The sequence below is a fragment of the Ornithorhynchus anatinus genome, chromosome 12 (genome assembly GCF_004115215.2).
Source record: "Ornithorhynchus anatinus isolate Pmale09 chromosome 12, mOrnAna1.pri.v4, whole genome shotgun sequence".
In the NCBI taxonomy this organism is placed as follows: Eukaryota; Metazoa; Chordata; class Mammalia; order Monotremata; family Ornithorhynchidae; genus Ornithorhynchus; species Ornithorhynchus anatinus.
Window position 1 is genome coordinate 40321110 of NC_041739.1, and position 23873 is coordinate 40344982.

The 23873-nt window shown below is 53.1% G+C and overlaps 1 protein-coding gene across 2 annotated transcripts in view; it reads left to right on the forward strand.

Moving 5' to 3' along the window:
* The window catches only part of INTS12 (integrator complex subunit 12), a 49551-nt gene that overhangs the window by 15245 nt on the left and 10433 nt on the right, over positions 1 to 23873 (forward strand). For both annotated transcript variants that reach the window (XM_029077088.2, XM_029077089.2), the window contains exons 2-6: positions 1071 to 1234; positions 8418 to 8570; positions 10147 to 10334; positions 19186 to 19345; positions 21374 to 21520. In XM_029077088.2, coding sequence (XP_028932921.1) covers positions 1071 to 1234; positions 8418 to 8570; positions 10147 to 10334; positions 19186 to 19345; positions 21374 to 21520 — 812 coding nt within the window. The remainder of the gene's footprint in view (positions 1 to 1070; positions 1235 to 8417; positions 8571 to 10146; positions 10335 to 19185; positions 19346 to 21373; positions 21521 to 23873) is intronic.

Genomic DNA, 23873 nt, shown 5'->3' on the forward strand with positions numbered 1-23873 from the left:
CGCCCACAGTCACACAGCTGGCAAGTGGCGGAGCCGGGGTTCGAACCCATGCCCTCCGGCTCCAAAGCCCGGGCCCTTTCCACTGAGCCGCGCTGCTTCTACGATTACGTACAGGGGAATCAGGTGGTCCCACGCGGGGCTCACAGTCTCAGTCCCCGGTGTACAGGTGAGGTGACTGAGGCACAGAGAGGTTAAGAAGCAGCGTGGCTCAGTGGAAGGAGCGCGGGCCCGGGAGTCAGAGGTCGCGGGTTCTCATCCCGGCTCCGCCGCTAGTCAGCTGTGTGACCTTGGGCCAGTCGCTTACCTTCTCTCTGCCTCGGTTACCTCATCTGTCAAAGGGGGATTAAAACCGTGAGCCCCACGTGGGACAACCTGATCGTCTTGCATCTCCCCCAGCGCTTAAAACAGTGCTCTGCACATAGTAAGCGCTTAACAAATACCACCGTTCATCTATTCATTTCAAGGGACTCGCCCAGAGTCGCTTTGCGGAAGAGCTTGGGATTGGAACACCCCCCCCCCCCCCCGACCCCCAAGCCCGGGCTCTCTCCGCTAACCCGCGCCGCTCCTCCTGTGCGGATTCCTCATCCATTTCACCTTGTCGGTCCCACCCTTGTTCCGTCTCCGCCATTAAACGGTAGGATCCGTGAGAGGCAGGGACCGTCCCTCCTGGTTTTATCGTACGCTCCCAAGCGTCTTCATCCGCTGCTCTGCGCCCAGCAGGGGCACAGATGCTGTCGATTAATTGATATCGCCCTCGAGCTCTAGCGTCCGTTCCAAGATTTGGAGATGGCTTCCGGGCGCGCTCCGTCACCGGCTTCGGGATTTTATGGCCTTCACTTGTGTCCGAACTGAAGAGTCGAATGTTTTTCAATCCCTCCCCGTAAGGCAGCTTCCTCTGAATTCCCTCAGGTTGGAGCCCGGTACGAGGCGCTGCACGTAATGGGTTCCTAAATGCCGTGGGTGACGATTGTGGTGATAAGCGGGAGTCTTCTAACTATGATAATGTTAGGCCGAAGAGATGTCTTCGCCCCTCAGAGGTAAAAACCACTATTTTCTCTCTCTCCCGTCAGGGACTGCCATGGCTGCTGCCGTGAACCTGGAACTTGATCTGGTTTTCTTGAAGGCTTTGGGCTTCCTGCATTCGAAGAGCAAGGATTCTGCGGAAAAACTGAAAGCCCTCCTCGACGAATCGTTGGCCAGAGGCGTCGACGCGAGTTACCGCCCGTCCCAGAAGGTATCTCTGAATGAAACCCCACCCCCGCGCCGCTAATCGAGACGGGGGGGGGGGGGGGGGGGAGGAAGGATTCGAGCCACTCTGATGCCCTCTGCCTCTGGCGCTCGAGACTTTAATGGCTCCTGCTGCTAAATCCTTCAATTCCCTTCCTTCTCCCCTCAAGCCAGTAAGAGGGAAGGCGGTATGGCCTAATGGAAAGAGTAAGGACCCGGGAGTCGGAGGTCCTGGGTTCTGATCCCGGCTCCGTCGCCTGCCTGCTGTGCGAGAGGAGAGCCTCGGTCTCCTCCTCTGTAAAATGGGGATTCCGTACCCGTTCTCCCTTCTACTAAGACAGGGAGCCCCGTGCGGGAGAGGGACTCTGTCCAACCGGATTATCTTGTATCTGCCCGCGCGCTGAAGCACAGGGCCTGGCACCTAGGAAGCGCCTGACGGTTATCGCCGTTATTCTTAAAGAGAACAGCAACAAGTACGGTGCTAATCGTCAACAAGAACATCGTTTTATTAACGGTAGACAGTAAGAAGAACGAGAATGGTGATAACTGGTAATAAGAACAATGTTTTTATTAACAATAAATAATAAGAATAATACAAAAGCAGGATAGGAGTCTGGAGCCTGCAGGTCGCCTAGCTTGTCGGGGTTTGTTCTGAATGTTTTCCGAGGGCCAGTGAAAAAATGAGGTTCTTGGGGTTTGTAAAAATCACCGATGTGTTCAGTAAGACATCAAGAGGAAGACACTTGAGAAGAATTATCTTTCCGGTTCCGTTTTACAGCAGTGTACTTAGACGACACCGGAAACCTTGGGCCCGGGTCCTTTTCGGCGCGGCCTTCCACCCAGAAATACGGCAGCCGTCTTTCTCACGCCCTGATTAGCTGTGGTTAGTCCTCCCTCTTTCGTAGGTGGAGCCAAAGTTTTAGGGGCACCTAAAATTGGTTCGCGCACAGAGATGCGATTTTTTCCCCGATGGGAAATCCCGTGGCGGGCCAAGGCCCGACCGCGACAAGGACTCGGCTTTTAAGAGAATAGCTAGATCGGAGAAAAATTCTGAGAGGGTCCGATTGCGCCAAATTCATCCCTAATCTCTGGGACCCGAGGAGTTAAATATAAATAGCGACTGGAATCGAAATAGCCTTCTGGGAGGATTTCAGAATCGAACGGCCGCCGCTTCATCTGAACGAAGTTACTGGCAACGCCGGTGCTCGCTAGCGATCGACCGCCTCAGGGTGGCTGGATCTTGTCGTTCCGCTGGTTCAGTCTCAACGGGGCTACGATTACTGTGACAGATGGAGAAGCCGCGAGACCTCGTGGGAAGAGTCTGGGCCCGGAGTCAAGGGGCCTGGGTTCGTTCGGATCCCGGCTCACCCAACTGCCGCTCATATAATGATGAATAAAGAATGATGGTATTGGTTGAGCGCTTACTGTGTGCCAGGCCCCGTTCTCGGCGCTGGGGTAGATACGAGGTGATCAGTTTGCCCCCCCCCCCCCCCCCCCCCCCGCCGTGGGCTCACGGTCTCGATCCCCGTCTTACACACGAGGTCACCGAGGCAAAGGGAAGTGAAGTGACTTGCCCAAAGTCACACAGCTGAGAAGCGGCGCATCCGGGACCAGAACCCCCGACCCCCGACTCCCAAGCCCGGGCTCTTCCCGCCGAGCCGCGCTGCTTCTTGGGCGGGTCACTTGGCTCCTCTGTGCCCGTCGTCCGTAAAATGTGGGTTCGGTACCCGCTCTGCCGCCTGCTCTGCGACTTTGGGCATGTCATTTGACTTCTTGAGGCCTCGGTTTCCTCCCCTGTAAAATGGGGATCCTGTTCCGTACTCATTCTCCCGTCTGTTCTGTACCTGGTCTTCCTTCTTCTCAGACTCTGAGCCCCACGTGGAGGAGGGAGCGCGTCCGATCCGCTGAGCCGGTCTCTAGCCAGGCACTTAGGGCGGTGCTGGACATACAGTAGGCGCTTAACAGATACCGCGATGATCACAGTAGAAATTTGGCGCGTGGCGATCCGTAGGCTATAGAAATAATAACCGCGGCGCTTGAGGAGTTACGTCGTCGATCTGTCAGACGGTATATGGTATTAGCTGAGTGGTCATTTTGTGCAGATCAGGCAGTTGTATTTATTGAGTCCTTGCTGTACGCCGAGCACTAGGGTGGATAGAAATGTTCCCTGCCCACGTGAGTTCAGAGGCTAGAGAGGGAGGCAGGCATCAGTAGAAATCAATTACAGATGAGTTTATAAGTGCTCTGGGGCCGAGGGAGGGGTGAGTAAAGGGCGCTCATCCCAGCGCGGAAGGGAGCGGGAGAAGAGGAAGCGAGGGCCGAGTCGGGGAAGGCCCCTCGGAGGAGACGTGCCCTTCACGAGCCTCCGGAGGCGGGGAGAGCGATCGTCTGTCGGCTGGGAAGAGGGAGGGCGATGCAGCTCGGAGGCGGGACGCGGACGATACGGACGAGACGGAGATGCGGCGAGAAGGTGAGCGTTAGAGGAACCAAGCGGGCGGGCTGGGTTGTGGTAGGAAGGCAGCGAGGTTGGATAATAATAGTAATAATAACGTTGGTGTCTGTTGAGCGCTTACTCCGTGCCGAGCACCGTTCGGAGCGCTGGGGGAGATGCAGGGCCATCGGGTCGTCCCACGTGAGGCTCGCCGTCTTAATCCCCGTTTTACAGATGAGGTCACTGAGGCACAGAGAAACGAAGTGGCTCGCCCGCAGTCACGCCGCTGACACGCGGCGGAGGCGGGATTCGAATCCATGCCCTCGGACTCCCAAGCCCGGGCTCTTTCCACTGAGCCGCGCTGCTTCTCCGGGGTAGGCGGGAGCCCGGGTGATTGAGCGCTCCGAAGCAGCCGGGAAAGAGTTTCCCTTTGATGCGGAGGTGGACGGGCAACCCCCGGCGGTTCTCGAGGAGTGGGGAAACGTGGGCCCAGCGGTTCTGTAGAGGAACGATCCGGGCAGCGGAGCGAAGCACGGACCGCGGTGGGGAGGGAAAGGAGGCCGGGAGGTCAGCGAGGAGGCCGACGCGGTAATCAAGGTGGGATAGGGCGGGCGCTGAGATTATCGGGTTCAGACGGTCGAGAGATGCCTGCAGCGTGGCTCAGTGGAAGGAGCCCGGGCTCTGGAGTCAGAGGTCATGGGTTCGACTCCCGGCTCTGCCACTTGGCAGCTGTGGGACTGTGGGCGAGTCGCTTCGCTTCTCGGGGCCTCAGTTCCCTCATCCGTAAAATGGGGATTAACCGCGAGCCTCACGTGGGACAACCAGATTCCCCTGGAGCTCCCCCAGCGCTTAGAACAGTGCTCTGCCCGTAGTAAGCGCCTAACAAATACCAACATCATTATTATCATTGCCACGAGGGTAGCCGCCGGGCCGAATTCTCGGGCGAGTGCAGTGCAGCTGGCGGGGACGATCGCCACGCTTAAGGACGGACACGGCCCCCGCCCCACATGAGGCTCACCGTCCGAGAGCGAGGGAGCGAGGTCCCCTGTCCCCGTTCTACGGACGGGGAGACGGGGCACGGAGAAGCTAAGCGACTTGCGCGCGGCCGGCAAGTGGCGGAGCCGGGGTTAGAGCCTCGGACTCCCGACTCCCGGCCCCGGCCTCTCCGTACGAGGCTTTGCTGTCTTTCTGAAAGAGCGCCTGAGCAACGATTGTGCACTGGGACTCTTTTAGCGCGGGTGAACGGGATCGCAAGTGATGGATGTTAAAACCGCTGAAGTGTGAATATCACTTCTCAGAAATGGGATACGTCGAGGACCAGCGAGACCGTCCCGGTGATCGCGTCCTTAAAATTTTTCACAGTCCTACCGAGAGAGAGAAAGAAATCGGGACGGTGATTATAGCCACTGGTTGGGTTCGGTGGTTATTGAAACCCGATAGAATTTTAGTGAGGGGTTTGGAATTGGACCTCCCTTAAAGTTTCCCGAGTCATTTATACTGAATTCTTCCCCCCCCCCCCCCCCCCCCCCCCCCGTGAAATATCTCCGCGTCTCCCTTTCCACGTGCCCACGTCTCTTTCAGTGTCTTAAAAATAGACACTTTCTTAAGTATTCCCAATCATTCATTTACGCGGGAGGCGGGGCAGATACTTCTGCGCCCGAGCACCTGCTTCTTGAAATAATCCCTGGAGTGTGCCTTATTTAATCTTGAAGCTAACTTTGCTAACCTTAAGGCACCGAACCCAAAATCTCGGTCGACCTTTAAAGGCAGAAGAAGCGGAGCAATTTCGAAGCACCTTGCCGTAAAAATTCCCTGCCGGTATTTAGCGGAGCTGTTCGGTCCTAATTTTTTGGCTAGAGATGAAGTCGCCGTGGTCATTAGGACTTGAATTCGGAAATCTCACCTGATTTCTACATGAGGAACCCAGCACCTGACGGCCTCATTGTCTTTATCAGTGCAGAAACCCTTTTCACAATGTAACTGTTACAGAACCTTTAATTCCTGAAATTCTTTATGAAGACTTCAGGCCGTTTGGAAAGCGTAAGCTAGAACTTTTTTTTTTTTTTTTTTGGGTGTCTTGACAATCCAACTAAAACTGTCAAGTCGTTCCCGTCGTGCGTCCTTGCTCCACTGCGTGAAGCCGAGCTCCACGAATGATATTTGAAGGCACTGAAATGAAATATCTAGCACTGAGCAGAGAGAACCCGTTCTGGGAGGGGGAAAAAAAAAACCGCCTTAGTTATTTAACGAGAGTTTTTCAGTTGGCTAATTTGGCCAATTTAGAAAAATACGTGGTTTAAAAAGTCTTCAGATGCGTTGGCTTAATCGCAGCACTATTAAGCTGAACGCTCCCACGGTAATCGGTACCGAGGAAGACTTGCATTGTGAGTCAGAGAAAGTGCTGGGAGACTCTCCCGATACAAAGGTTGGTTTGTTCTAAACTGATGGAAACCCACCCTACTTAATGCGAAACCTTCCGATCTCTTTCTCTCTTTTTCTAGAAAAATGCAAGCTGGGTGCGGAATAAATCTGAGAAGCGGTGTGGCCTCGTAGATGTCGTTATTATCGTTATCGCTCGTATTTACCGAGCGCTTACTGTGATTAGACCGCCGGTGGGCAGGGACCGTCTCTATCTGTTGCCGATTTGTCCATTCCGAGCGCTTAGTGCAGTGCTCTGCACGTAGTAAGCGCTCAATAAATGCTATTGAATGAATGCAAAGCGCCGTCCTAAGCGCTTGGGAGAGAACAACATAACATCGGACACATTCCCCGCCCACGGTGAGCTCGTAGTTTAGAGGGGGAGACAGGCATTAATATAAATCAACAGAAAGATAAATAAAACACTGGCCTGGGAGTCGAAAGGACCTGGGCACTCCTCTGCCGCTTGTCCGTTGCGTGACCTTAGAACAGTGCTCGGCACATAGTAAGCGCTTAACGAATACCAACGTTAGTATCATTATTAAGTCGCTTCGCTTCTCTCTGCCTCAGTTTCTTCATCTCTGAAATGGGGATTAAGACCGTGAGCCCCATCCGTGCGCGGCAGGGACTGTGCGCCGCCTGATCGGCGCTTAGTACAGTGCCTGGCACGTAGTAAGCGCTCAACAGAGACCATAAAAAAAAGCTGCCTTTTCCCGCTCCCCGCTTGAATCCGTACCGATGTGTTTGTATGATCGCAGTTCCCCCGCAACGATTGACCGTATTGTCGCCGACCATTTTGCGGTGAGAACCGACGCCCGGGAGTTGGTTCGGTAGTGTTTATCGAGCGCTCGCTATGTGCGGAGCGCTGTACCGAGCGCTTGGAATGGACAGTTCGGCAACAGATAGAGACAGTCCCCGCCCGTCGACGGGCTCACGGTCTAGTCGGGGGCGAGAAACGGATCATCGGGACCGCACTTTCCGGGCAGATTTACACGAGATGCCTTTCATTTTCATAAACTTCTACGAGACTTCCATTTCCCGAAGCCCTAATGTCGATAAAACCGTAGTCGGAGAAGTGATTGCATGATTATGTACTAAGGCCAGGGGTGCACAGAAGCGTTTTTCGTCTTACGCCGGCGTTTACGATAACGTCCCTTCCGGAGGTTACGGGGTTCTTTCGGAAAGTGCCCAGATGGATACGCGCTTAAACCCCTCTGGGGTTTCCCTCATATCAGGCGGGGTCCATCGCCGATTCTCTGGAAAGCTCACTTCTCCTGAGGTGTTTTGGTTTTTTTTTAACGGTGTTGGTTAAACGCTCAGTACGTGCCAGGCACCATTCTAAGCGCTGGCGTGAATACAAGCTTGTGAGGTTGGCCACGGTCCCTGTCCCACGTGGGACTCGCAGTCTCAATCCCCGTTTTCCAGATGAGGTAACTGAGGTCCGGAGAAGTTAAGTGACTTGCCCCGAGGTCCCACAAGCAGACGGAGTGGCAGAGTTGGGAGTAGAACCCAGATCCTTCTGGCTCCTAGGCCCGGGCTCTTTCCAGTAATGATAACGATAATGTTGGTATTTGTTAAGCGCTTACTATGTGCAGAGCACTGTTCTAAGCCCCGGGGTAGACCCAGGGGAATCAGGTTGTGCCACGTGGGGCTCCCAGTGTTAATCCCAGTTTTACAGAGGAGGGAACAGAGGCGCAGAGAAGCGAAGTGACTTGCCCACAGCCGAACAGCTGCCGAGTGGCAGAGCTGGGATTCGAACCCATGACCTCTGACTCCATAGCCCGTGCTCTTTCCACTGAGCCGCGCTGCCAGTAGGGCACGGCGCTTCTCACAGGCTCATACAAGGCTGTCATTTCACGTTCGAGCCCTGTTAAAGCCGATGAACTTCAGGTTCACCTAGGTTCCACGCACCGAAGGTAAGGAGAAACGCCGTTTTCACCCGTTATCCTCTTTGTAAAGTCGGCATTGTGGTGACTTGCTGCCGGAGAGCGCGGGACGGGAATTTTCAGACAGTAAAGCGAGATGCCGATGGTTTCTGTCGGTGTCCTAGTGTAGTGATAGATAAATTTATATCGGTGTCCTAGTGTAGTGATAAATACTGGACTGGAGCAAATCTCACTTCAGTCCTCCGTGTTATTTGAAGGGAGACGTGCCCGGGACAGGCTGGTAAATCGTTTAAATGATCAGATTTCAAAGGGTTTGGGGAGCGGGGAGGGTGTCTGTGATCCGCAAGGCGTCTTGACCGGTTTGGAAGTGGAGTTAATGCGACTCAGTTGGTACCGCGCGCCTGACGTACCGCGGCCAACCTTCGTGTCTCTGTCTTCCTCATTTTACCTCGTAGGAAGTGGAACAGCCCAAAGTGTCCATCAGCAAACCGGTTTCCCTGAAGCAGGAGCCGAAAGCCTCCTCCACCCTTCCTTCCGGCGGTGCCGGCGGCAAGACCGGTACAACGGAAAAGGTGAAAAAGGAAGTTGAGAAAAGGCCCGCTGAGAAAGTAAGACCCCTTCCTTCGGAGCGGTGTGCCGCTGATCTCAGTTATGGGAGGGAATATTCTTTTGAAAAGCCTTTATGCGGGATTCGGTCTGTCCTCTGGGGAATCACATTCCGAAAAACATACGACGAACAGTTTTTCTGACCTCCTAGTAAGTGCGGCGTCCGGGGTGGTCGCTCTTAGGGGCTCGGAGGTTGGAGTTTAGACGCGATCCATGCCTCAGGGAGCTTTCTTTCTGAAAAGGGAGTGGTCCGCTATAGAGGCAGATCATAAAAATATGCATTATGTGATGACAGTGAGCTATACATGTTGAGATTAAATGATTCAAGTCCCCTCCTAGACTGCGAGCCCGTCGTGGGCAGGGACTGTCTCTCTCTGTTGCCGAATTGTACTCTCCAAGCGGTGCCGTGCACATAGTAAGCGCTCAATAGATTCTGCTGAATGAAGGAATGAGTACAGTGCTCTGCGCCCGGTAAGCGCTCGGTAAATACGATCGAAAGACTGAGACGAGCTGCCAAATGATTTATGCCGGTTCCGAAAAGTACTCCGGCCAGAGGGTTTGAGGCCGCGATCCGAGGGCCGGCGGGGTTTCCGTTTGGTGGTGGGAATAAGTCAGTCGATGGGCGGGATTTATCGATCGCCTGATTGCGCGGAGCACTGTATTAAGCGCTCGGGTGGGTACAACGCAACTCGAGTCGGCCCTGCCCCCGTCGAGCTTACGGTCTTGAAGGAGGGAACAGTGGGCCCGGGTCGTGGGAAGCGCCCGAGCGCAGACCCGGTGCCCTCGGGAAATCGGAAGCCAGGTTTCGTATGATTGAAATGGGAGGTTTCCAACGGGAGGACCAGAGGTTGAGGGTACACCAGGTCACACGCCCAGGAGCTCCCGGGGCCACAGCCGAGAAGTCGATTTGATCCCAGTGCCCAGTGGGAGTGACTGCAGGGGGTGTGACCCGATTTAAAATCCAACGGATTCTGTCAGCACCACTCCGTGGGCTTCCTTGATTCGGGGGTCGGGGGGAAGGCGTCGGTGATAATCCAAGAAACGAGGCGGTCGGGTCAGCGGCGGGTTGACGGAGCCCAAGAGGAGGTGTGCGGGAAAAAGCCGAAAGGCGAGAGGGGCCAAGAGGTGACGGGAAGGAAATGTTAGCAGTCACGTCTAGCCCGTGAGCAAGACGGGGTGGCGTTTCTGCGGGAAGCGATGGGCCGGGAGCCGGAAGGTGCGTTTCGGGGAGGAAAACCGAGATCCTTGCCTTGGAGGAGCGCACGTCCGAATGGGAGAGGATACGCTGGCGTGGCCGACGATCCGTTGTTGCCCTAATCCTACGGCCCGCTCAACGAGCATCCTAAACTCTTTCACGCTGTGCTCCGTTTTGCCCCGGGGAATTTTTCACCCCTCCAGTCCTCGATTGTTCCTCATGAGATTTCGGTAAATCTCCAATTTGGGCATCCTCTTTTGGAAAGGGCGTCTACCGCCCAGACCGTCCCGTTCTCCCGCCATTCGTCGTATTTCTTGTCTCTTCCGGATGGGGCCACGGTTGTTGGCCGCTGGTCCGTCTTAAGACTGTGTGTGTTTTCGCAGATCAAGATCGACATCGGTGAAGGCGTTGACATTCCGAAGAAACCCAGATTGGAGAAGGCGGAGGCTCATTCCTCTCCCATTACGGTCCAGACCAGCAAGGATCTGTCCATGCCCGACTTATCCAGTTTCGATGAGACCAGCGCTGATGATTTTGCCATGGAGATGGGATTAGCCTGCGTTGTTTGTCGGTAAGTGACTGGCCCCTTGCCAAAGTTATTTTCCCCCTTCCCCTTTTGACGAGCCAGCAGCCAACCCAAATCCCAAATTTTGGAATTTTCTTTTCAATTTTTTTTGGTGGGGGGGGGGGGGGGGATGCTCTGAAGCAATACAGGAGCCGTGAGCCCGTCCTTGGGCGGGGATCGTCCCTGTCTGTTGCCGAACTGTCCTTTCCGAGCGCTCGGTACAGTGCCCTGCACGACGTAAGCGCTCCGTAAATACCAGGGAACGGAGTCAGCGGTCATGGGTTCGAATCCCGGCTCCGCCACTTGTCAGCCGTGTGACCGTGGGCGAGTCACTTCACTTCTCTGGGCCTCGGTTCCCTCATCTGTAAAATGGGGATGAAGACCGGGAGCCGCACGTGGGGACAACCTGATGACCCTTTATCTACCCCGGCGCTTAGAACAGTGCTCTGCACACAGTAAGCGCTTAACAAATACCAACGTTATTATTATTAATAGTAAGACCAAGTGGATAGGAAAGAACAGTTGTAAGCCCGTCGTGGGCAGGGACTGTCTCTCTTGATTACTGAATTGTACTTTCCAAGCGCTTGGCGCGGTGTTCCGCGCACAGTAAGCGCTCAATAAATACCAGTGAACGAATGAATCTGAGGAAGAGGGAGGACAGGTATGGAACCCCCATTTTCTTAGGTGAGGAAACGGGCCCGGAGAAGTCGAATGACTTACCCAGGGTCACGCAAGAGGCCCGTGGTGGAGCCGGAAGTAGAACCCAGCTTCCCTGACTCCCGGGCCCACGCCCCCTTCTACTAGACCACGCCGCTTTGACCCGTGTTCTTACGTCCGGGACCAGTTCCTTTCAGCCAGGGCTATCTGTTCTTCCGGAGACACGTCCTCGTATATCAAGGGGTGCGACTCTCGGAGTCCGGTTTCTGCAGCTAACGGGGGAAGAAGGCAGAGGAAAATTCACTTTTCGGGAGGGGGTCCGTTAAGCGCTTGCTTACCGTGTGCCGGGCGCGGGCTGATCGGATCGGACACGGTCACCGTCTCGCTTCCCACCTCCTACCCCTTATCTCTCCTACATTAGAAGTTACCTCGATTTCAAGAGGCGGGAGGCCGGCACCGTGTCCGAGACCGAGTGCCTCATCTCTCTTCCCGAATCCCTTCCTTCCCCTAACTTTCCCCTCACCGTCGGTTAGACCGGCATCCTCCCCGTCCGTCGAGCCCGTGATCTTCGCCTTACCCTCGACTCCTCCCTCAGCAGATTGTTGCGCCGTACTCTCCCGAGCGTTTAGTACGGTGCCCTGGACACAGTAAGCGCGCACTAGATACCACGGAGTGAACGCACGCACGTATTTAATCAGTCATCCGATCCGAGTGGCCCTTCACAACGTGTCTAGAATCCACCCCTCCCCCTCTCTCCAAACCGCCGCCCGCCCCGGCCCGAGAACTTGTATCCCCGTCGGATCTCTCCCTGCCGACCTCCTTGCCTTCCTGTTTCTCCCCGCTCCGGTCCTCACTTCACTCTGCTGCCCAGATCATTTTTCTAAACGTTCACTGTTTTCCACCCAGTTCCTCTAAAGCGGCGAACGGTTCCTCTCTCCGTCGGTGGCATTACCGAGCGCTTAGCGTATGCAGAGCACCGGCCTAGGTGATCGTGAGAGTACAGGGTAGAAAAGTTGGTAGACACGTACCCTAGCCACAGCGGATTTACAGCGTAGACGGGGAGACACGTTACTGTAAATAAATGACAGCTCGGGGGCGACGCGGAAGGGGGAGTGGGAGAAAAGGAGACGAGGGCTCAGTCAGAGAAGCGGCGTGGCTCAGCGGCAGGAGCCCGGGCTTGGGAGTCAGAGGTCATGGGTTTGAATCCCAACTCTTGCACTCGTCAGCCGCGTGACTGTGAGCAAGTCACTTCGCTTCTCTGGGCCTCAGTTCCCTCATCTGGAAGATGGGGATGAAGACCCTGAGCCTCACGTGGGACAACCCGATGACCCCGTAGCTCCCCCAGCGCTTAGAACAGTGCTCTGCACATAGTTAAGCGCTTAACGGATACCGACATCATCCTCAGTCAGGGAACCTCTTGGAGGAGATGTGCTTTTACTAAGGCACACCTCACGTGCTTCACTCCTCCCGGAGCCAATCCCTCTTGAGTCTCACCGCCGACTTCTGGCTCGTTCCCTCCCTCCTTCCTGGCGCTTCCTCTTCCTTCCCATCTGGCACGCCATTTTTTTCCCCCCCCCCCCCCCCCCGCCCCCCCATCTTCTAAGCCCTTCTAAAAGCACATCTCCTCCAGGAGGCCTCCCCTGATGAATCTCTCATCTCCACCTCCCCCGTCCCTTTCTGGCACTTTAGCTTTCCTTTGTCCCTAAGCACTTAGGTACTCACCTCTCCCACCCCCAGCATCCCAGTAGCGCTCCCAGACCACCTTCGCGCCCTCTCTCCAACCCGAAATTCATTTTCGTGTCTTCTTCCCCTACCGGACTGCAAACTCCCTGTGCGTTTGTCGTACGGTATTCGTTAAGGGCCTGCCCTGGGCCCGACACTTTTCTAAGGGCTGGGGGGAGGTGCGAGTTCGGTCGGCACGGTCCCTGTCCCGCATGAGGGCTCCCGGGCTCAAGTAGGAGGGAGAACTGGATTGGACTCCTCATTCTGCAGTCGACAGACTGAGGCGCGGAGAAGTGACCCGTCCGGGTCACACGGGGAGCAACTGGCAGGGCAGTTGACGGAGGCGGGATTAGAACCCAGCTCCTTTGCCTCCCAGGCCCTGCTCTCTCCACTGGGCCCCGCTGCTTTCTCATCAGTGAAAAACTCATCGAGCGGGAGGGGTCCTTTGTGTTAACTCTGCTGTACTCTTCCAACCGCTTTCGTAGTGCGCTGCACAGTAAGTACTTGCTAAATGCTTTTGAGAGAGCGGAGACGGGAGAGGCCTGTTTTAACCTCTCCCTTGTTAGCCGTGTTAAAATATCTTGGATTCATTCAATTCGGTCATCTTTATTGAGCCCTTGTCGTGTGCAAAGCACTGTACCAAGCACTTGGGAGAGTCAGTACAGTAGCAAACAGATCCAGCCCCTGCCCGTAACGAACTCACAGTCTAGAGGATGAATTTATTGATTTCACCCAAAATAACCAAGAGAATCGGAGCATGAAGAGGTCTGAACAGGTCGCTCCTCGTGACCCTGGGAGACATCTGTTTACCGTGTGCAAAGCACTGTACTAAGCTCTTGGGAGAGTCAGTACAATAACAAACAGATCCAGTCCCTGCCCGTAACGAACTCACAGTCTAGAGGATGAATTTATTGATCTCACCCAAAATAACCAAGAGAATCGGAGCATGAAGAGGTCTGAACAGGTCTTTCCTCTCGTGACCCTGGGAGACATCTGAGCACATACGAAACCATTTTCATCGAACATTTTGAGAAGGAATCTACAGATAATATTCCCAAGTTATATTTTACTCAGAAAGGGGTCAGAGAGAAAGCTGGGAGATGCGCAGACAGAAAGTCCAGACCTTTATTTGCCTGCCTCTGTTTCACCACCAGACGTTCACAGAGTCATTATAGATAGGTTTCCTCTCTGGATGGGCCCCGATTAGGTTCATTCCCTGGGATAGAGTGGATCGTATCCCCGCATGCGGAAGAGACGGACCAGAGAGCCGCCCCCCCCTCGTGTAAGATTTCCTTCCACGGGATTCTGGTTGGATGTTCTTGCTCAGGTAGCAGCCCTTTCGCTCCCGGGGAATCACGTCCGAAAGTCTACAGGGAACCCACCCCTCCGCATGGGAAGGAAACGTAGTCCAACTTCTTTTTCCTTCCCGTCCCCCACCTCCAACAAGAAGTTCGATCGGCCGTACTTCCTGATAATTCAGCTGTTTCCACGGTGTTAAAAAAAAAAAAAAAAAGAGTTCTCGCCCTTTCACTCTCGGAATTCGCCTAAAGGAAAATGGAATCTGCCCTGGCCTCTTCTGGGGGGGGGGAAAAAAAAGACGCACCTCTTTTGGTGGTGAATAAAATGGGTAAACTAGCTCTTAGAAGCCGAGGATGTTTTATAGGGCTTTAGTGAAAGGAATGTAGGGATTTGAAAAGCAAAGCAATATTTTGGATTTAAAAGCTGCCCGTTAAATCACCCGACAGCTACGGTTAATGGAAGTGGGAAGGCGAAAACCATCCCTTGGAATCAGGCTGAATTCACCCAGTAACACCCAGTCAGTCAGTGCCATTTATCTGTCCCAAGGCCCACAGAAGGAAAGCCTTTCAGGGGACAGAAGGGTAGCCGTATGGCTGCAGGGATCCCGATCCTTCTCCTCCGGGAAAACCCCGGCCAGCGCTTTTCCGCTCATTCCGGGATCGCGGGTCGCCACCCTGGACCCGCCCCGTAGGGGAAGCCCTCGCGTGACTCCGGGCGGCCACGCTCTCAAACCGTTCCACGTTTCTGGACGTTTGTAGTGGAAGGGGATTGGGGGGAGCAAAGGGAGAGGAAAGGAATCCGCATCCCTCGCCCCTTAACCGCAGTCGTTCATTTCCACCTCTGTATTTTCGAGCATCGAAGCCGCCGCGCGAGATGAAAGCCAGAGATGATCAGACTGGCGGGAAAGGGACTGCGGCCCGACCCGATGAGCTCGTATCTACCCCGGCGCTCCTCGACGCCTAGTAAGGGTTTATACCGTGACACCGCCGACGGTTCCCATCTACCCCCGTGCTCTCCCGTGTTAAGCACTCGATAGATATCACTGATTGATCGCTCTCTACTGGGCCACGCCCCCCAGCTGGGTCTCTGTCCCTCACATCACCGAGTTGTGAGCGGATGTCACTAGAGTCAAATCCAGCCGGAGGGAGCCGGTCCGTCAGGTTTAGGAGCAGGGAGATCACAGCATCCCTGGCGACGAGGTGTCCCACGCTACCGGCCACCCCCGAGATCGGCGCCGGCCGTCCCCTGGTGTTGGCCGGGTGGGCCCAGGGACGCCGGGTAAGAGAATGCGAATGGCCCAGTGAGAGCCCTCACCACCGTTGTCGGAAAAACACCCCCACAAGCCCGTAGTTTACCGGTGATAGGGAGATAGCGTGGCCCGGAAGAAAGCGATCGATCGGTGATATCTGCTGAGGGCCTGACGCGGGAGGGCACGGTGCGGCGGGGTTGGCAGGCGGGATCTCCGCCCCCAAGAACCGTCGGCGGGGAGAACCACGTTGCAAATGAAATGCGGCCAGGGGAAGCAGCAGGGTATCGATCCGTGCACGGTCGCTTCGGGGGTGACGGTTGGGATATCCGAGGACCGAGGGGTAAATAAACCAGTGGTGGTGTTTGTTAAGCGCTTACTACGTGCAGAGCACCGTTCTGAGCGCTGGGGGAGATGCAGGGGAATGAGGTGGTCCCACGTGAGGCTCCCAGTCTTCATCCCCATTTTGCAGATGAGGGGAGTGAGGCGCAGACCAGCGAGTGACTCGCTCAAGTTAAGGGTATGCAGACCTAACTGCGTAAATGGCACGGAGGAGAGGGTGAACGGGATCAGGAAACGAGAGGTTAGGCAAGACCACGGGGCTGGAAACTGGCAGACCTGGGTTCTAGTCCTGACCCTGCCACTTGGTGGCTGTGGGTAACCTTGGCCAAGTCACTCGACCTCTATGTGCCTCGGTTTCTTCGTCTGTAAACTGGGGGGGGGGGGAGACCCCCAGCCCTGCGGCGCAAGGTCTCTGTCTTCTCTGATTCTCCTGTATCTGGTGGCTCTGCGGGAAGAGCCCGGGCTGGGGAGTCAGGGGACGTGGCTTCTGTTCCCCGCTCCGCCACTCGTCAGCTGCGTGACCTCGGGCAAGTCACTTCACTTCTCTGGGCCTCAGTGACCTCATCTGGAAAATGGGGATTGATGATAATGTTGGTGTCGGTTAAGCGCTGACTATGTGCTGAGCACTGTTCTACGCGCTGGGGGGTAGATACAGGGTACTCGGGTTGTCCCGCGTGAACCTCACGGTCTTAATCCCCATTTTCCAGATGAGGTCGCCGAGGCACCGAGAAGTGAAGTGACTCGCCCAAAGTCGCGCAGCTGACGGGTGGAGGAGCCGGGATTAGAACCCATGACCTCTGACTCCCAAGCCCGGGCCCTTTCCACCGAGCCACGCGGCTTAAGACGGTGAGCCCCACGTGGGGCGACCTGATTACCTGGTATCTACCCCGGTGCTCAGAACAGTGCTTGGCGCATAGTAAGCGCTTACCACATACCACGATCAGCCAGGTGTCTGCGCGGCTCGGCGCATCGTAAGCATTCAGCGTCGTCGTCTGCACGGATCTTACCCATTCTCCCAATCCTAAATTGGAGTCCCGGTAAACCCAGGTAGTTACCTGTCTTATGGTCTCCCCTGACCACCTGTCAACCCCCCGTGTGCCCAGGCAGCCTGATCTAGTGATGCCGTGTTCGCCTCCAAGGGCGCGATTTTCAAGAAACTGCATTCGCGGAGGCACGTCCCGGAAAGATCATCTCACTGTCCACACCATCGTATTTAAACACAGAGGGAAGGTACAGCCTGGCCTTGATCCATTCCTTCAGGCTTCTCGGAAGACCGCCATAATAATAATGCTTATACCTGTTAAGCGCTCACTCCGTGCCGAGCACCGTTCTAAGCGCTGGGGGAGATGCAAGGTGATCGGGTTGTCCCACGTGGGGCTCACGGCCTCCGTCCCCATTTTCCAGATGAGGGGACTGAGTCACAGAGAGGTTGAGTGACTTGCCCGGGATCACGTAGCTGACAGACCCCCGTCCCGGACTCCCAGGCCCGTGCTCTTTCCACTAAGCCCCGCTGAAAGCGTGTTCATTTTACAAGAGGAAAGATAAGGCACATTTGCAGTGGAAACATGAAAAGCAGGATGGTGGATAGAGCACGGGCCTGGAAGTAGTAATAATAATAATGTCGGTATTTGTTAAGCGCTAACTATGTGCAGAGCACTGTTCTAAGCGCTGGGGTATATAGGGCAATCAGGTCGTCCCACATGAGGCTCACAGTCTTAATCCCCATTTTACAGATGAGGGAACTGAGGCACAGAGAGGTGAAGTGACTTGCCCGCAGTCACACGGCTTTCAGGTGGCAGAGCCGGGATTCGAACCCGCGGAAGTCAGAAGGACCCGGATTCTAATTCCGGCTCCGCCATTCGTCTGCTCTGTAACCTTGGGCGAGTCACTTGACTTCTCTGGGCCTCGCTTCCCCCAGCTGTAAAATGGAGATTAAGGCTGAGAGCCTCGTGTGGGAAACGGACTGTGGCCAACCTCCCTAGTTTGTGTTTTCCCGAGCGCTTAGTACAGTCCCTGGCCCATAGCAGATACCTTAAAAGAGAGACCGAGAACTATTCGAGTCCTGATTCCCAGGTTTTAAAATGGCCATGGCTGGGGTTGCCTTTCGTTTCTCTAATCCTTCTCCCTTCTATCTCCTCCACTCCCCCCCCCCCCCCCCCCCCCACCGCCCCCCGCCGACACCCGAGGGAAAAGGAGTTAAACCTGGGAAGAGGACGAGAAGGAAGTTGGCTTTGAAACATAATCCTTGAAACTTCCCAGATTTAAATTGACAACCCAAAATAGCGTAATGTAAACACCGATGTAATCCCTGGAGTGTGGCAGATAAAATAATTTCTTTATTCACTCCAAGATGATGTAATCCGTCCCGCAGAACCACTTGAAGATCTAGTTGTATCTAATATACACGCTTTTCCTCCTGAAAATGTGGGGATTTGTTGGTTCATTTCAGAGGAGTTGTTATTTTCAGAATGGATCAGGAGAACCCTAGAACACTGAAGTATTGTAAATGAACTTTAAAAAAAAAAAATTAAAGGGGTACGGTTGAAGAATAGATCCTTTTAAGAAAATATTCCAATAAAACCCATCTGGATGATTCTTTTGATTTTTACGGTCTCTCGTATATAACGGAGTAAGGTAATACACTTCCCCGCCCAGCCCAGCCACAGACGTGGTTGCTATGGTTACCTATTTACCTGCTCCCCCGGGACCTGTGGAAAGGCACTTAGCAATTATATAGCCTGATTTATCCTCCGAAAGAGCAGATCGTTAGGAAAACGCTATCCGGCTAATTCGTAGACATACATGCACTCGTGTGCTTCTCACTAATTTGGCTCCTTTCTGAGCAGCTCTTTCTTCGGAGGCCCACAGAATTCAGCTCTGAAGGCTAATCTGTCTGCCGAAAGCTGGAGATTTGATCATCTCTAAAATCGTGACCGTGTCACGGTAAAACGCGCCTAACGCTGTAGAGCTCTCGTATACCTTTTTTAAATTTCGAAGGCGATGCGGATTCATTTTTTTTACTCCCGCTTTCTCTAGGATACTTAGCGTTCCTCGGGCCTTAACTCTAAAGTCTGAATGTGTCGCTGGAAAATATATTTCTTCGGCAACCCGATAAACTGCCCGGAACAGGAGCGGTTATGCTTCTCTGCACTGCAACGCGGTATTAAAAAAATTAGCAAATGGAGATATTTAAAGGTTAAGGCCTGGTGTAGGGGAGAAAAAACAGATGCTTCCTAGCTCAGAAAATGTAGAGGAAGGAAGCCGAAAATTCTGTAGGGAGAAAATGCAGCCAGGGAGAAGAATGGGTAGAGAGGCAGGGGCCACGGAACCGGGAGGGGGCTGCGAGCGATTGTACGGAAGCTGAAAGGAAGAAGAGATGACAGGTCGAGACAGAAATATCAAACGGTGGGTAGAAGGGATTGTCAGGTGGTGGACGTGACCATTTTATGTTACCCCTCCGCCCGGTACGGTGACGCTCCAGAGCTGTCGGTGACGATCCGGGTTGGGGTTCGGGGTGTTTTTGAATAATGAACTGGATTAACCTCCGCGGTGATTTCAATAAAGTACCGATTTGAACTGGTGTGTTTCCAGGCAGATGACCGTGACATCTGGCAACCAGTTAGTAGAATGTCAAGAGTGCCATAACCTCTACCACCAGGATTGCCATAAACCCCAAGTGACGGACAAGGAGGTGAACGACCCTCGTCTTGTGTGGTACTGTGGCCGCTGTACCCGGCAGATGAAGAGGATGGTAGGAATAATCTCTTGGTCCATTCCCGAGCCTTTATGACTTTAAGAGTTCCGACCGATAACCTACCCCTTTAGCTTCCATCCGGGAACGCGACCGTCACATTTCCGTAAACAACCCGAGAAAGCGATCGACATTTTCGTACTGTTCGGTATATGTTGTTTTCAGAGTGCTCTAGCATGTAGGATCCGCGAGCAAGCGCCCCGTGAGTCTAGTCTGTTCAGTGGTAGTACACGTTCATGAGTATACTTGCGTAGGCGTATCAATACGAGTGCCACAGTCGGTCATGTTTATGGGTGCTTACTGTGTGCAGAGCACTGTCCTGAGTACTGGGGAGAGTACAATAAACAGAACTGTAAAGATGTGTATGTAAAAAGGGCAGGAACCTATACAGCCGGTGGGGTGGGGGGGGGAATGGGTGAGGAGGAGGAGGAGGCAGGGCAAGAGAAAACAGAGGGGCAGGGGCTGCAAGACAATTGGATGGGAGCAGAAAGGAAGAAATGACGGGAAAAGACAGAAAAATCAAATGGGAAAAAGGAGAATAAGGTGGTCGGCGTGGAAATGGTCAAAGGAAACCAGAAGCCAAGATACAAGAGGACAGGTGCAGACAGACAAATGGACAAAAATAGCAGAAGGGAGGACGGAGCGGACAATGGACTGACCCAACAGTGGGAAGATAGGTAGAATCTAATACGACGGACAGGCGAAAGGAGAGAAAGCGGAAAATTGCCCAGTTAAACCCTGGAAATGCACGAGTTCTTCCGCCGGTAAATATCAAGCAAAATATATACCGTCGATCATCTTGAATAATTTTATTATCTTTCTGGCATTTCCCTCTTCTAATAGCTAGCTGCAGGAAATGATCTTTATTGAAGCCTTTTACTAACCCAAAAGGTGCTGTAAATATGCCTGGCTACGTCTACTTCTCTGGCTTTTAAAAATGACAGATAATCGTAGTGACTAAGGAAGACAGCCATTTTGGTTCACATTTAGTTTCATCAGAACTTCGAAATGCGATAAAAATATTTCGCATGTGATTTGGGAATAGAGGAGCAGGTAAAACTGAACCAGGATTTTAGCGCTGTCTTTGAAGTGCTACTTCCGGAGTTGAAACAGCTGTTCTCTTCCTCATCGTTCACCCTCATTTTTCATGAGTTGTGGAGAGGTGAAACTAATTATAAAGTGGTAAATAACGATGATCACGTAGGTTATGATGGCATCGGGGTAGGTCATGGTGCCATATTTATAGTCTCGTGATTCTTGAGGGTGTTAGGTAAATTTTGATTCATTAGTAACTTAACCCTGTGGCATTTTAGTGACCGAAAGAAGGATGCCTACATTTTGGATTACAAAAAAACAATAAAACGGCGGTAACGTTTGGGTTGGGTGTGCGTTCTCCCTTAGAATTTGTGTAGCGAAGTAGGTCGGAGCGAATAAATCCCACTCTGCCGAGCTCTTTTGACTTGACCTCGAGCCCGCGTCCCCTTCTGGACCGCTCCTGCTGCCCTCCCCAGGACCCCTTCTCTCTCTGCCTCCCTCCCTCGGCCCACCCTCCCCTTTCCTTCACCTGATGTTTGGGGCAGATATTCGAGGCTTCGATGAGCCGCCTCTGAATCCCTGGCTCCCAAGCTCAGCCCTACCTCAGGGTATGATATTAAAATTGGACAGCTGCTAGAGACCGCCTTCTTCCCCACACCTAATTTCCTCAGTCCAGGGCTTCTCCATCTCCTCTGGAAACCGCTTAGGAAAAATATTTATGCCTTTAGAGGATTATCTACCTGACCCGATCTCCTTGCACTCTGGATATTAAATAAATGGATCTCACCCTCATACGTTGACTCTCCAGCAGAAATTGGAAGGAGGTTTTTAATCTTACGTTACGGTCAACTGGCCACGTTCGGGGCATTCCTCCGAATTGAGAATCTTCTGTAAAACTCAGGCCTACTTAGGTAGGCCCCTAAGGCTAGTGTTTACGGATGATGGGAGCCCACGGGACCGGCATCTAATCTGAGTGACGCATTGTCTCTGCAGGCTCAAAAGACCCAGAAGCCACCCCAGAAGCCAGCCCCTCCGGCGGTTTCTGTAGCCCCGGCGGTTAAAGATCCACTGGTCAAGAAACCTGAAGCAAAACTCAAACAGGAGACGACTTTTCTGGCGTTCAAGAGGACAGAAGTCAAGGTGCTGTACATCAAATGTTATTTTGCAACTAGGATTTTGGCCTCTTGGCTAGTGAGATTTCTTTTTTTTTTCCTTTTCAAGTGTTTTTCCAGGTTCTGCTATTTACCCTTTGAACGGTATCCCGGCTGAGAAAGAAATCTCACCACAGCACCACTCCAAAATTGGGTTAAAGTGCAAGGTCCTTTAGTATTTTCTTCACGGTGCTTGCGGAAAATTCTCCGTTAACATTTGTTTTGAAAGGCTTCTTCCCTTCATCGGTTGTCCCTCGTCTTCTCGTTTCCTTTAAAATGGATGTCTAAAAAAATCCCTTTGTCCTTTTAACTCGCCGAGTTGACGTGGTGGTGGGAAGTTGCAGAATCTTACGTTTCCCTCTCCTTTACTTGGAGTCTCTCAGTCGGTGGGATTTATTGAGGATCTACTGGGCGCAAATCACTCTACTTAGTCCTTCTTGTAACAGTCGCGGCGGTAATTGTATCCGTTAGGCGCTTATCGTGCAAAGAGCGCTGAAATGCTGGGAAAGACTGCGCAGTCGGGAAGTACAGCGGGAGCAAAAACATTTTCCATGCCTGCGAGGATTGTACAGTCTAATGAGGGAGACGGACGAACGGAACGATCGACAAATAATGGGAGCGGGAGAAAAAATAAGGGTAAACAAGGTGGTGGAGCGAATATGCCGGGACGAAACGATTTACAAATAATGGGAGCGGGAGAAAAAATAAGGGTAAAATAGGTGGTGGAGCAAATGTGCCGGGATACAGGGGTGGAAAACCCGTCAGTGGGCAGGGGTTGTCTCTATCCGTTGCCGATTTGTACATTACAAGCGCTTAGTACAGTGCTCTGCACATAGTAAGCGCTCAATAAATACTATTGAATGAATAACTCGGTATTTAACATCCCTAAGCGCAGTGTGCTCTCAATTCTTAACGTGCAGTCCCAAGGACCCAGAGTTTTGAGATCGTTTCTCAGTTCGGTTTCCAGGAAGCTAAGTGTAAGTCACCACATGTAGCGGAAAAGGAAATTGTTTTAACTGTACTAGAATCATCGTCATCAGATCATCATCAGTGGTATTTATTAATTAATAATAATAACAATTATAGCATTTGTTAACCGCTTGCTACGTGCCAAGCACTGATCTAAGCACTGGGGTAGGTGCAGGGTAATCAGGTGGTCCCACGTGGCGCTCCCAGAGAAGCAGCGTGGCTCAATGGAAAGAGCCTGGGCTTGGGAGTCAGAGGTCATGGGTTCTAATCCGGCTCCGCTGCTTGCCAGCTGTGTGACTTTGGGCAAGTCACTTAACTTCCTGTGCCTCAGTTACCTTATCTGTAAAAATGGGGCCTTAAACTGCGAGCCCCATGCGGGACTATCTGATCACCCTGTATCCCCCCCAGCGCTTAGAACAGTGCTTGGCACATAGTAAGCGCCTAACAAATACCACCATTATTATTATCGTTAAGCCCCCTTTGACGGACGAGGTAACTGAGGCACTGCGAAGTGAAGTGACTTGCCCAAGGTCACACAGCAGACAAGTGGCGGGGGCGGGATTAGAGCCCACGTCCTCTGAGTCCCAAGCCCGGGCTCTTGCGCTTGTTTTTGCTGGGGAGAGTACAGGACTCAGGCTTGGTAGACGTCTCCCCTGCCCACAGCGAGCTTACAGTCTCGAGGGGGAGACAGACATTAATATGAATACTTTATAATATGTGATTTAGAGGTTCTACTCTTGATTTTGTGGCTCTGTTAAAATGAGTCGAGAAATCGGGATCTTTTCAAGTTCATCAGTAGAAGAGTCCTTCTGTCCATACCTTGAAACGTTAAATAGTTCCAATCGATGGGATTTATTAAAAGTTTACTGGGTGCGCAGAGCGCTGAACTAAAAGCTCACTGATTGTATTTGTCCCACATATAAAAAACGTTAATTAGCGCTCGAGAAGGATGTTAGCGGCGTGGACCAGTAGGAAAAGCACGGGCCCGAGAATCAGAAAGACCTGGGTTCTAACCTTGGCTCCACCACATGTCCGGCGTGTGACCTCGGGCGAGTCCCTCAACTTCTCTGTGCCTCAGTTACCTCAACTGTAAAATAGGGATTAACTGTGAGCCCCACGGGGGCCAGTCTGATTACCCATACGGTGCTCTGCACATAGTTAGCGCTTAACAAATACCAACAAAATCGTTAAGATTGTGAGCCCCACGTGAGACGGGGACCGTGTCCAACCCGATTTGCTCGTATCGACCCCAGAGCTTAGAAGAGAGCCTGGCACGTAAAAAATGTCACAATTGGGTTAGCAGCCCAGACGATGAAGTCCTTCTATTTTCACGTCGATATAGATCGTGTACGTTTCTTTGAGAACAGATGCAG